This window comes from Bubalus bubalis, chromosome 13 (assembly GCF_019923935.1).
Source record: "Bubalus bubalis isolate 160015118507 breed Murrah chromosome 13, NDDB_SH_1, whole genome shotgun sequence".
In the NCBI taxonomy this organism is placed as follows: Eukaryota; Metazoa; Chordata; class Mammalia; order Artiodactyla; family Bovidae; genus Bubalus; species Bubalus bubalis.
The window spans coordinates 19,642,877-19,654,469 of NC_059169.1; the positions used below are offsets into that span (position 1 = coordinate 19,642,877).

Consider the following 11,593-nt stretch of genomic DNA (forward strand, 5'->3'; position numbering starts at 1 on the left):
TCTCTCCTCCATTGATTCCACCTCAGCTCATTCGGGTCACTTCTAACACCCTCCTCCCTCTTGTCTTCTCCATGTAACTCTGTGAACGTCTCTGGGTGTCCCTCACTGTGGAGAAACTTTTCATCTTTAACCTAGATGTTTTATCCATGGTGCTATATAGAAGGAGAAGGTTTGAGACTACTGTAAAAATAAGGCTGAAAACCTGAAGCAGGAGGCTTAAATCCAAACCCTGACTCCAGGGAACATTAATCAATAAGAGCTCATCAAACGCCTCCATACCTACACTGAAACCAAGCACCACACAAGGGCCAAAAAGTTCCAGAGCAAGACATACCACGCAAATTCTCCAACAACACAGGAACACAGCCCTGAGCTCCAATATACAGGCTGCCCAAAGTTACTACAAAACCATAGACATCTCATAATACATTACTGGACACTTCATTGCATTCCAGAGAGAAGAAATCCAGCTCCACCCACCAGAACACTGACACAAGCTTCCCTAACCAAGAAACCTTGACAAGCCACCTGTACAACCCACCCACAGTGAGGAAACTCCAAATAAAGACAACTCCACAAACTGCCAGAATAAAGGACACCCCAAACTCAGCAATATAAAACAAGATGAAGAGACAGAGGAATACCCAGCAGGTAAAGGAACAGGATAAATGCCCACCAAACCATACAAAAGAGAAAGAGATAGGGAATCTACCTGATAAAGAATTTCGAATAATGATAGTGAAAATTATCCAAAATCTTGAAATCAAAATGGAATCACAGATAAATAGCCTGGAGACAAGGATTGAGAAGATGCAAGAATGGTTTAAAAAGGACCTAGAAGAAATAAAAAAGAGTCAATATATAATGAATAATGCAATAAATGAGATCAAAAACACTCTGGAGGCAACAAATAGTAGAATAACAGAGGCAGAAGATAGGATTAGTGAATTAGAAGATAAAATGACAGAAATAAATGAATCAGAAAGGAAAAAAAGAAAACAAATTAAAAGAAATGAGGACACTCTCAGAGACCTCCAGGACAATATTAAATGCCAGAACATTTGAATCATAGGAATCCCAAAACAAGAAGACAAAAGAAAGACCATGAGAAAATACTTGAGGAGATAATAGTTGAAAACTTCCTGAAAATGGGGAAGGAAATAACCACCCAAGTGCAAGAAACCCAGAGAGTCCCAAACAGGATAAACCCAAGGAGAAACACCCCAAGACACATATTAATCAAATTAACAAAGATCAAACACAAAGAACAAATATTAAAAGCAGCAAGGGAAAAACAACAAATATCACACAAGGGAATTTTCATAAGGATAACAGCTGATCTTTCAATAGACTCTTCAAGCCAGGAGAGAATGGCAAGACATATTTAAACTGATGAAAGAAAATAACCTACAGCCCAGATTACTGTACCCAGCAAGCATCTCATTCAAATATGAAGGCAAAATCAAAAGCTTTTACAGACAAGCAAAAGCTGAGAGAATTCTCAGTACCACCAAACCAGCTCTCCACCAAATGCTAAAGGACCTTCTCTAGAAAGGAAACACAAAAAGGGTGTATAAACTCGAACCCAAAACAATAAAGTAAATGGCAACAGGATCATACTTATCAATAATTACCTTAAATGTAAATGGATTGAATGCCCCAACCAAAAGACAAAGACTGGCTGAATGGATACAAAAATAAGACCCCTATATATGTTGTGTACAAGAGACCCACCTCAAAACAGGGGACACATACACACTGAAAGTGAAAGGCTGGAAAAAGAGTTTCCATGCAAATAGAGACCAAAAGAAAGCAGGAGTAGCAATACTCATATCATATAAAATAGACTTTAAAATAAAGGCTGTGAAAAGAGACAAAGAAGGTCAGTACATAATGATCAAAGGATCAATCCAAGAAGAAGATATAACAATTATAAATATATATGCACCCAACATAGGAGCACCACAATATGTAAGACAAATGCTAACAAGTATGAAAGGGGAATTAACAATAACACAATAATAGTGGGAGACTTCAATACCCTACTCACACCTATGGATAGATCAACTAAACAGAAAATTAACAAGGAAACACAAACTTTAAATGATACAATAGACCAGTTAGACCTAATTGATATCTATAGGACATTTCACCACAAAACAATGAATTTCACCTTTTTCTCAAGTGCACACAGAACCTTCTCCAGGATAGATCACATCCTGGGACATAAATCTAGCCTTGGTAAATTCAAAAAGACTGAAATCATTCCAAGCATCTTTTCTGACCACAATGCAGAAAGATTAGATCTCGATTACAGAAGAAAAACTATTAAAAATTCCAACACATGGAGGCTGAACAACACGCTGCTGAATAACCAACAAATCACAGAAGAAATCAAAAAAGAAATCAAAATATGCATAGAAACGAATGAAAATGAAAACACAACAACCGAAAACCTGTGGGACACTGTAAAGGCAGTCCTAAGGGGAAAGTTCACAGCAATACAGGCATACCTCAAGAAACAAACAAAAAAAAAAAAGTCAAATAAATAACCTAACTCTACACCTAAAGCAACTAGAAAAGGAAGAAATGAAGAACCCCAGGGTTAGTAGAAGGAAAGAAATCTTAAAAATTAGGGTACAAATAAATGCAAAAGAAACAAAAGAGGCCATAGCAAAAATCAACAAAGCCAAAAGCTGGTTCTTTGAAAGGATAAATAAAATTGACAATCCATTAGCCAGGCTCGTCAAGAAACAAAGGGAGAAAAATCAAATCAATAAAATTAGAAATGAAAATGGAGAGATCAAAGACAACACAGAAATATGAAGGATCATAAGAGACTACTATCAGCAATTATATGCCAATAAAATGGACAACGTGGAAGAAATGGACAAATTCTTAGAAAAATACAACTTTCCAAAACTGGACCAGGAAGAAATAGAAAATCTTAACAGACCCATCACAAGCACAGAAACTGAAACTGTAATCAGAAATCTTCCAGCAAACAAAAGCCCAGGTCCAGACAGCTTCACAGCTCAATTCTACCAAAAATGTAGAGAAGAGCTAATACCTATCCTACTCAAACTCTTCCATAAAATTGCAGAGGAAGGTAAATTTCCAAATTCATTCTATGAGGCCACCATCACCCTAATACCAAAACCTGATAAAGATGCCACAAAAAATGAAAACTACAGGCCAATATCACTGACGAACATAGATGCAAAAATCTAGCAAACAGAATCTAACAACACATTAAAAAGATCATACACCATGACCAAGTGGGCTTTATCCCAGGGATGCAAGGATTCTTAAATACCCACAAATCAATCAATGTAATACACTACATTAACAAATTGAAAAATAATAACCATATGATTATCTCAATTGATGCAGAAAAAGCCTTTGACAAAATTCAACATTCATTTATGATAAAAACTCTCCAGAAAGCAGGAATAGAAGGAACATACCTCAACATAATAAAAGCTATATATGACAAACCCACAGCAAACATTATCCTCAATGGTGAAAATTGAAAGCATTTCCCCTAAAGTCAGGAACAACACAAGGGTGCCCACTTTCACCATTACTATTAAACATAGTTTTGGAAGTTCTGGCCACAGCAGTCAGAGCAGAAAAAGAAATAAAAGGAATACAAATTGGAAAAGAAGAAGTAAAACTCTCACTGTTTGCAAATGACATGATCCTCTACATAGAAAACTCTAAAGACACCACCAGAAAATTACTAGAGCTAATCAATGAATATAGTAAAGTTGCAGGATATAAAATCAACACACAGAAATCCCTTGCATTCCTATATACTAATAATGAGAAAATAGAAAGAGAAATTAAGGAAACAATTCCATTCATCATTGCAATGAAAAGAATAGAATACTTAGGAATATATCTACCTAAAGAAACTAAAGACCTATATACAGAAAACTATATAACACTGGTGAAAGAAATCAAAGAGGACACTAACAGATGGAGAAATATACCATGTTCATGGATTGGAAGAATCAATATAGTGAAAATGAGTATACTACCCAAAGCAATCTATAGATTCAATGCAATCCCTAGCAAGCTACCAACGGTATTCTTCACAGAGCTAGAAAAAATAATTTCACAATTTGTATGGAAATACAAAAAACCTCGAATAGCCAAAGCGATCTTGAGAAAGAAGAATGGAACTGGAAGAATCAACCTGCCTGACTTCAGGCTCTACTACAAAGCCACAGTCATCAAGACAGTATGGTACTGGCACAAAGGCAGAAATATAGATCAATGGAACAAAATAGAAAGCCCAGAGATAAATCCATGCACCTATGGACACCTTATCTTTGACAAAGGAGGCAAGAATATACAATGGATTAAAGACAATCTCTTTAAGAAGTGGTGCTGGCAAAACTGGTCAACCACTTGTAAAAGAATGAAACTAGAACACTTTCTAACACCATACACAAAAATAAACTCAAAATGGATTAAAGATCTAAACATAAAACCAGAAACTATACAACTCCTAGAGGAGAACATAGGCAAAACACTCTCTGACATGCATCACAGCAGGATCCTCTATGACTCACCTCCCAGAATATTGGGAATAAAAGCAAAAATATACAAATGGGACCTAATTAAACTTAAAAGTTTCTGCACAACAAAGGAAACTATAAGCAAGGTAAAAAGACAGCCTTCAGAATGGGAGAAAATAATAGCAAATGAAGCAACTGACAAACAACTAATCTCAAAAATACACAAGCAACACCTGCAGCTCAATTCCAGAAAAATAAATGACCCAGTCAAAAAATGGGCCAAAGAACTAAATAGACATTTCTCCAAAGAAGACATACAGATGGCTAACAAACACATGAAAAGATACTCAACATCACTCATTATCAGAGAAGTGCAAATCAAAACCACTATGAGGTACCATTTCACTCCAGTCAGAATGGCTGTGATCCGAAAGTCTACAAGCAATAAATGCCGGAGAGGGTGTGGAGAAAAAGCAACCCTCTTACACTGTTGGTGGGAATGCAAACTAGTACAGCCACTAGGGAGAACAGTGTGGAGATTCCTTAAAAAACTGGAAATAGAACTGCCTTATGACCCAGAAATCCCACTGCTGGGCATACACACCGAGGAAACCAGAATTGAAAGAGACACGTGTACCCCAATGTTCATCACAGCACTGTTTATAATAGCCAGGACATGGAAGCAACCTAGATGTCCATCAGCAGATGAATGGATAAGAAAGCTTTGGTACATATACACAATGGAGTATTACTCAGCAATTAAAAAGAATCCATTTGAATCAGTTCTAATAAGGTGGATGAAACTGGAGCCTATTATACAGAGTGAAGTAAGCCAGAAAGAAAACCCCAAAACAGTATAGTAATGCATATATATGGAATTTTGAAAGATGGTAACGACAACCCTGTATATGAGACAGCAAAAGAGACACTGATGTATAGAACAGTCTTTTGGACTCTGTGGGAGAGGGAGAGGGTGGGATGATTTGGGAGAATGGCAGTAAAACATGTATATCATATATGAAATGAGTCGCCAGTCCAGGTTCGATGCATGATACTGGAAGCTTGGGGCTGGTGCACTGGGATGACCCAGAGGGATGGTACAGAGAGGGAGGAAGGAGGAGGGTTCAGGATGGGGAACACGTGTATACCTGTGTTGGATTCATGTTGATATATGGCAAAACCAATAAAATATTGTAAAGTTAAAAAATAAAATAAAATTAAAAAAAAAAAAAAGCCTCCCTGGTGGCCCAGTGTTAAGAATGTGCCTGCCAGTTCAGGAAACAGGAGTTTGATTCCTAGTCCAGGAACTAAGATCCCACATGCTATTGGGCAACTAAGCCTGAGCATCACAGCTACTGAGCCTGCCTGCTACAACAACTCGCATGCCCTAGAACCTGTGTTCCACAACAGGAGAAGCCACCACCATGAGAAGCCCATGCACCAAAGCTCAAAACATCCCCTGCCCACTGCAATTAAAGAAAGCTCACATGCAGCAACAAAGACCCCATATGCCGCAACAAAGACCCAGAACAGCCAAATAAATAAAGAAATATAAATAACTTGCTAAAAAAATTTTTAAGGCCTTTGTCTATTTTTTTTCCTTGAGAGCCCAAGTAGATTATTTACCTCTTAAGGTGAGGTAGTAGTTGCTAGGCAGTTAGTGTAGGTCTGAGACCTCGGGTCCTTTCTTTAATTGCAACCCTCTCAAATAAACATCTCAACCCATTAACCTAAAGCTATACTTGTTGTTCCAGTTTCCAGGCATCCAAAAGAATGCCATCTCAGTCTGGTTGGTCATAAAATATCCAGACCCAAGACAGGACAATCATTAGCTGCTGTCCAATTTATCAAGAAGAAAAATACCAGATGGACCATTAACTCTTAACCCATATATCTGGTCCTTAAACAGTGGCCCGGGGTCATGAGAAAGAATCACAGGAATGGCAACTCAATGTCTAAAAAAACTGAAAAACTGGGGATCAAAAAAACATAAAGATGACAAACTGTACATAGTGGCCTTCAAACTGATTGGTCAGAGATTACATATGTCAGGGACATGAGCCAACCAAAAAGGAACAGATCAATACTCATAAAGACATAAACTGCTATAATTCTCACCTTTTGGGGCACTTCACCCACTCTCAGTGTCTATGCTGGGGCTTTGTACTTCTCTTTACTTTAAAATAAATCCTGCTTGTTTGCTACCATGAGTGTTTGCATGTTCGTGAAGTTCATTCTTAGGCTCCATGAACAAGAACTCAGATTCCCATTTCAAAGGTACAGGGAGAAATACAAGCTCCTTTTATTAATGGAAACTGAAGAGTTCCCAGCTTTGCAAAAAATACCCACTAGGGGGATTATAAGATAGAACAGAGCTTTGATCATCCATACTTAATTATCCACAGCTAGTGTTATTACTGGAGAAGGCAATGTCAATCCACTCCAGTACTCTTGCCTGGAAAATCCCATGGATGGAGGAGCCTGATAGGCTGCAGTCCATGGGGTCACTAAGAGTCAGACATGACTGGGCAACTTCACTTTCACTTTTCACTTTCATGCATTGGAGAAGGAAATGGCAACCCACTCCAGTGTTCTTGCCTGGAGAATCCCAGGGATGGGGGAGCCTGGTAGGCTGCTGTCTATGGGGTGCACAGAGTTGGACACGACTGAAGCGACTTAGCAGCAGCAGCAGCAGCAGTGTTATTACTATCAAATATCAAACAAACAATTTAAAGAGGTCTCTCAGGATCACAGTTTCCTAGCCCAAAATTAGAAGTCTTCACCTTCCCATTTCCAAGCACATACACTTTGAAACTCACAAACAGAACATGCTTGGAGAGTTCCTTGCCCTGCTATTGCAGCAAAAATAGAAATGAAGTTTCTCCTCTCCTGAAAGCAAGGAAGTAAGAACAGTGAACAGTCTAGGGAAGAAACATGGACAGGCCTGGAAGAATTAATCACTTCTAGTTTTACTTTAACCGTTACTAACCTGTAGTGTAACCAGAAGCTAACCTATCACCCCCTAATACTAGGTAAATTACACCCTGCACTTGGTATTTGCTCTCCTTGACCTCTCTTACAGAAAACTACCCTTTACAGGTTTTTTTTGCATTTCAGAAAGAAGACTGCAGGCCAAAAATCCAGAGACAAGTGGACCCCAATTACCAGGCTGCCTGATGCCAGCTGTGACTGTTTTGAAATAATGCAGGAAGAAAAGAAATGCAAAAACTTCATTGTGCTGTGTCTGTTCAGTCATGTCCAACTCTTTGCAAACCCATGGACTATGGCCCATCAGGCTCCTCTATTCATGGAGTTCTCCAGGCAGGAATGTGGAGTGGGTTTCCATTTCCTACTCTAGGGGATCTTCCTGACCCAGGGATCAAACCCACCTGTCTTGCATCTCCTGCATTGGCAGGCAGATTCCTTACCACTGCACCACCTTGGAAGCCCAAAAACATCATTACTCTGAACTTTATCATTTAGTCTAAGACCACAAGAGCCAGGCTATATAAAGTCTCTTGGTTCCCCGGGGTGGGGGTATATGGCTCTTGAGGCCTTAGCCTGCTGTGTTCTCCCCGCTGCTGGCTGATTTTTAAAGCCATCTTTCTATTCCCTAGAAACTCTGTCTCCATATTTTTTTTATTTGGCATCAGTAGGCAGAGAAAGCCAAAATTTTGGCTGTAGCACTGCCTGAACTTAAGGAGACAATTGCCTACTTTGTTACCATTTAAGGTACCCGTACCCATATTCCTCCTTCTATGACCCTCTTTCCTTAAGGGCCACCAAAGGATCCAGAGAGGCAGCTACACAAACTGAACAACACAATGGAAAAAAGCATAGGAACTCCCATCCCCCTGGGGTCCCCTAGGTGGCCCCATAAAAGGGAAATATCAGAATATGTAGGAAAGATGAAAAGATTGGGTTCTCAGCACAAAAAATCTAATAATCACCCAAGTGTGATCAAAGCCCAAAGGCTGAGACCCACCTAGTTAATAGTCTCAGCTACTACATGGAAAACCCATAGTTTCAGGGACTTCCCTGGTGGGTCAATGGTTAAGAGTCTGAACCTCCACTGCAGGGAGTGTGGGTTCAATCCCTGGTTGGGGAACTAAAATCCCAGCAGGACCCACAGCATGGCCTAAGAGAGTGGGAGAAGAGTTTCACCTCTGAGCCCTTTTTCATCTGTGTTTCCTCCCAGCTCAAGGACCTTCAGTGCTTTCAAGAACAAAGGACTCCAGGGCAGGACTATAATAGTGAAGAAAAAATTGGATTCCATGTTAAACCTGTTACTTTTATTTTAACCTTTGTATTCTATTGATTTTGCTACAAGTTAATCAGGAAAGGGATGTCTATAGCTCAAAGTATACATAATGGCCCCTCAAGTCTTAAGGTTAAACTAAAATACCTTTGTTTAGCTCACAGGAAACATCCTGACCCAGACCATCTATGAATGGCTGCAGGACAAAAGATATTAATACACTCAGAGGGGACCAGGAGATATTTGCAATAACTTAGGACCTTGGAAGTTTCCCAGGAGGCTCAGTGATAAAGAAAACACCTGCCAATGCAGAAGGTGTGGGTTTGATCCCTGGGTAGGGAAGATCCTGTGGAGAAGGAAATGGCAACCCTCACCAGTATTCTTGCCTGGGAAATCACATGGACAGAGGAGCCTGGCGGGCTACAGTCCATGGGGTCACAAAAGAGTCAGCCATGATTTAGCAACTCAACAACAACAAATGGCCTTTCTACTTTACCTCCTCACTTCCCTCCTTTTTGTTCTATAAAAGAAACTAGTGTCCAGACCTTGGTAAGATGGTTTTCTAGGGCATTAATTTTCAGTCTACTCAGACTTCTGACTTTACAAATAGAGTGCCCAAACAACCCTTGCCCAAACAACCCCTCTCCCAATTTACTGGCCTGTCCTGGGGCAAGGAGAAGGAGGTCTAACGAGGTAGCAAGACCACCTGCTTCAAGACCATGTACCACTTCCCTAAAGGCTAGAAATAAGACCCCACAGGCTTCGGAGACCCCATCCCCAGGGTTGTCCTCAAAGGAGGAAGCAGAAATACTAGCAATTAAGGAAATGCTCAGTCGCTCAGTAGGATCAGACTCTTTGCGACCCCGTGGACTGTAGCCTTACAGGCTCCCCTGTCCATGGGATTCTCCAGGCAAGAACACTGGAGTGGGTTACCATTTCCTACTCCAAATTAAAGAAAGGGGCTGGTCAAATACATTCTTCAGTCGTGGCTGTGTGTCCCAGGCAAAAGCAAAACGTGTTCAAGAATACTGTTCCCATTCGTTAAATACAAAATAACTGTTATTCACCCACATGAAAATTGCCCCAACCAAATACAAGGATGTACAGTAACAGGTGTACCGGAAGACAGGGAGAGAGGGAGACATGGTCATAGACACAGGGACGAAGGGGCCGGGTGAAGTTGGAACTCAGCTGTCACCTAAAGAATATGGAAAAAGGTGGGGACATTGTTGGAAGATGACAAGGATCCAGGGCACTAATTAGATAAAGGAAGCTGTTCATAAGCTTCTTGCTTGGAGGGTAAACGAGTGCAACTTTAGTTCAGAACTGCGAACTCCGGAGCTGTAACTGGGGAAGTCAGCTAAGGATGGAGTGTGGGGATCCAGTCCTTCTCCAGTTGGGCGATGACTCTCCCAGGACAGCGTCCCAGCCTCCCGCTCCCGCTCTCGAGGCTAGCAGGCCTTAGAGTGGAAAGAGATGCGTCCCAGTCACCAGGTCCCTGGCACCCTCCCCACCTCCGTCAGGTTCCCGCCAGCCGCGGGCGCTCAGGCGCAGGCAGAAATCACCCCGCCGGTGTGGGAGGGCTCCACCAAAAGCAAGAAACCGGGCAGTAGGAGCGCCAGCGGAAATCGCTCCCTCATCCCGACCCTTGGTCCCTGGAAAAGCGCTTGCAGCATTAAGTTCGGCAGCACGTCTCAGTTCAGGCAGTGCGCTCACCAGAATACCAGGCGTGAGCAGAGGTTCGCGTCCCGCAGCGGGTTGGGCTTCCTCTCCGGGAACACCTGCAACATCTTGCTGGCCGAGGGTGTGGGTGCGGGTCGTGGCCGTCCTTGCAATCGCTGCCGCTGTTCCTGTAGGGCCCGACAGAGACGTTGGAAACCTGGCCGCCTCTCCGGTCTGCTTGGCGTGAACTGAGAACCACCTGCGTCTCTGGGACTGGAGTGCCCGCTGCCTGTCGGTGCCCTCCCACGAGGTCGCCCGCTACGCGCCTCTGCCACAGCTGAGGAGTGCCCGGGGCGGGAGCGATGGGAGCGCCCGGCAACCTCCACCCCCAGGCTAGGGAGGACACTGCAAGGAGCCACGCAGGTGGAAGCCAAGGCCATGAGGGCAGCTGATAGAGGTGGATAAGTGAATTACCCACCACCCTGGGTCCTCCCAGACGCCCCAACCTACTCACCTGACTTCAGACTCTAGCAAAGTGCTTGCTGTGAACCCAGGCACCCACCGAGGAGGTGCAGAGGGAGCATAGACTTCGCCACCCACCCACCCACCCCCACCACGGCGCACCTCCCCTCAACCCCCCCCCCCGTGCCCCCCCCCACCCCACGCTGCTGCAGCTGGTAAAAGGAGATAGCAGCCCGACCTCTGGGCAAGCTGCCCTCATCAGTACCAAAAAAGGGCACTGTGGGAGAACTGTAGTGGAGCAGCACCTTTCCCAGGATATGTGCGCCTCCCCACGCCCTTTTCCTCTGCCTGTCTCTTGTTGTAGAAAAGCTTTACTCTCCCAGGCCTTCCCTGAGTCACAAAAGGCCAACTCAGGATTAATGATTAAAAGAATGTGAACATATTATCAAAAAATATTTAAACAGTAGATCAGCCATGTAACCGTCTATAGTTCCTCCCTGAAGAACCTAGTAACAGTGTCTGATGCATATCTTGACTTGTTTTGCTAAAAACCCCACCAGATGCAGTTAACTGCAAAAACCCTGACCAGCGGGAGCCTAAGGATTGATGATGCTAAACCCTGTGATTACACTAGCTTTGTTACCAACCAATTAAAGAATAGAGCAGTAGCTGATCACACACCCTG

The 11,593-nt window shown here is 42.4% G+C and overlaps 1 protein-coding gene across 1 annotated transcript in view; it reads right to left on the reverse strand.

The window, feature by feature from the left end:
• LOC123464839 overlaps positions 1-11,038 on the reverse strand; it is a 62,927-nt gene extending 51,889 nt beyond the window's left edge. Inside the window, exon 1 of the mRNA XM_045162485.1 lies at positions 10,501-11,038. Within this exon, the coding sequence (XP_045018420.1) occupies positions 10,501-10,886 (386 nt within the window). The 5' untranslated portion in view covers positions 10,887-11,038. The remainder of the gene's footprint in view (positions 1-10,500) is intronic.
• Positions 11,039-11,593: the final 555 nt, after the last annotated feature.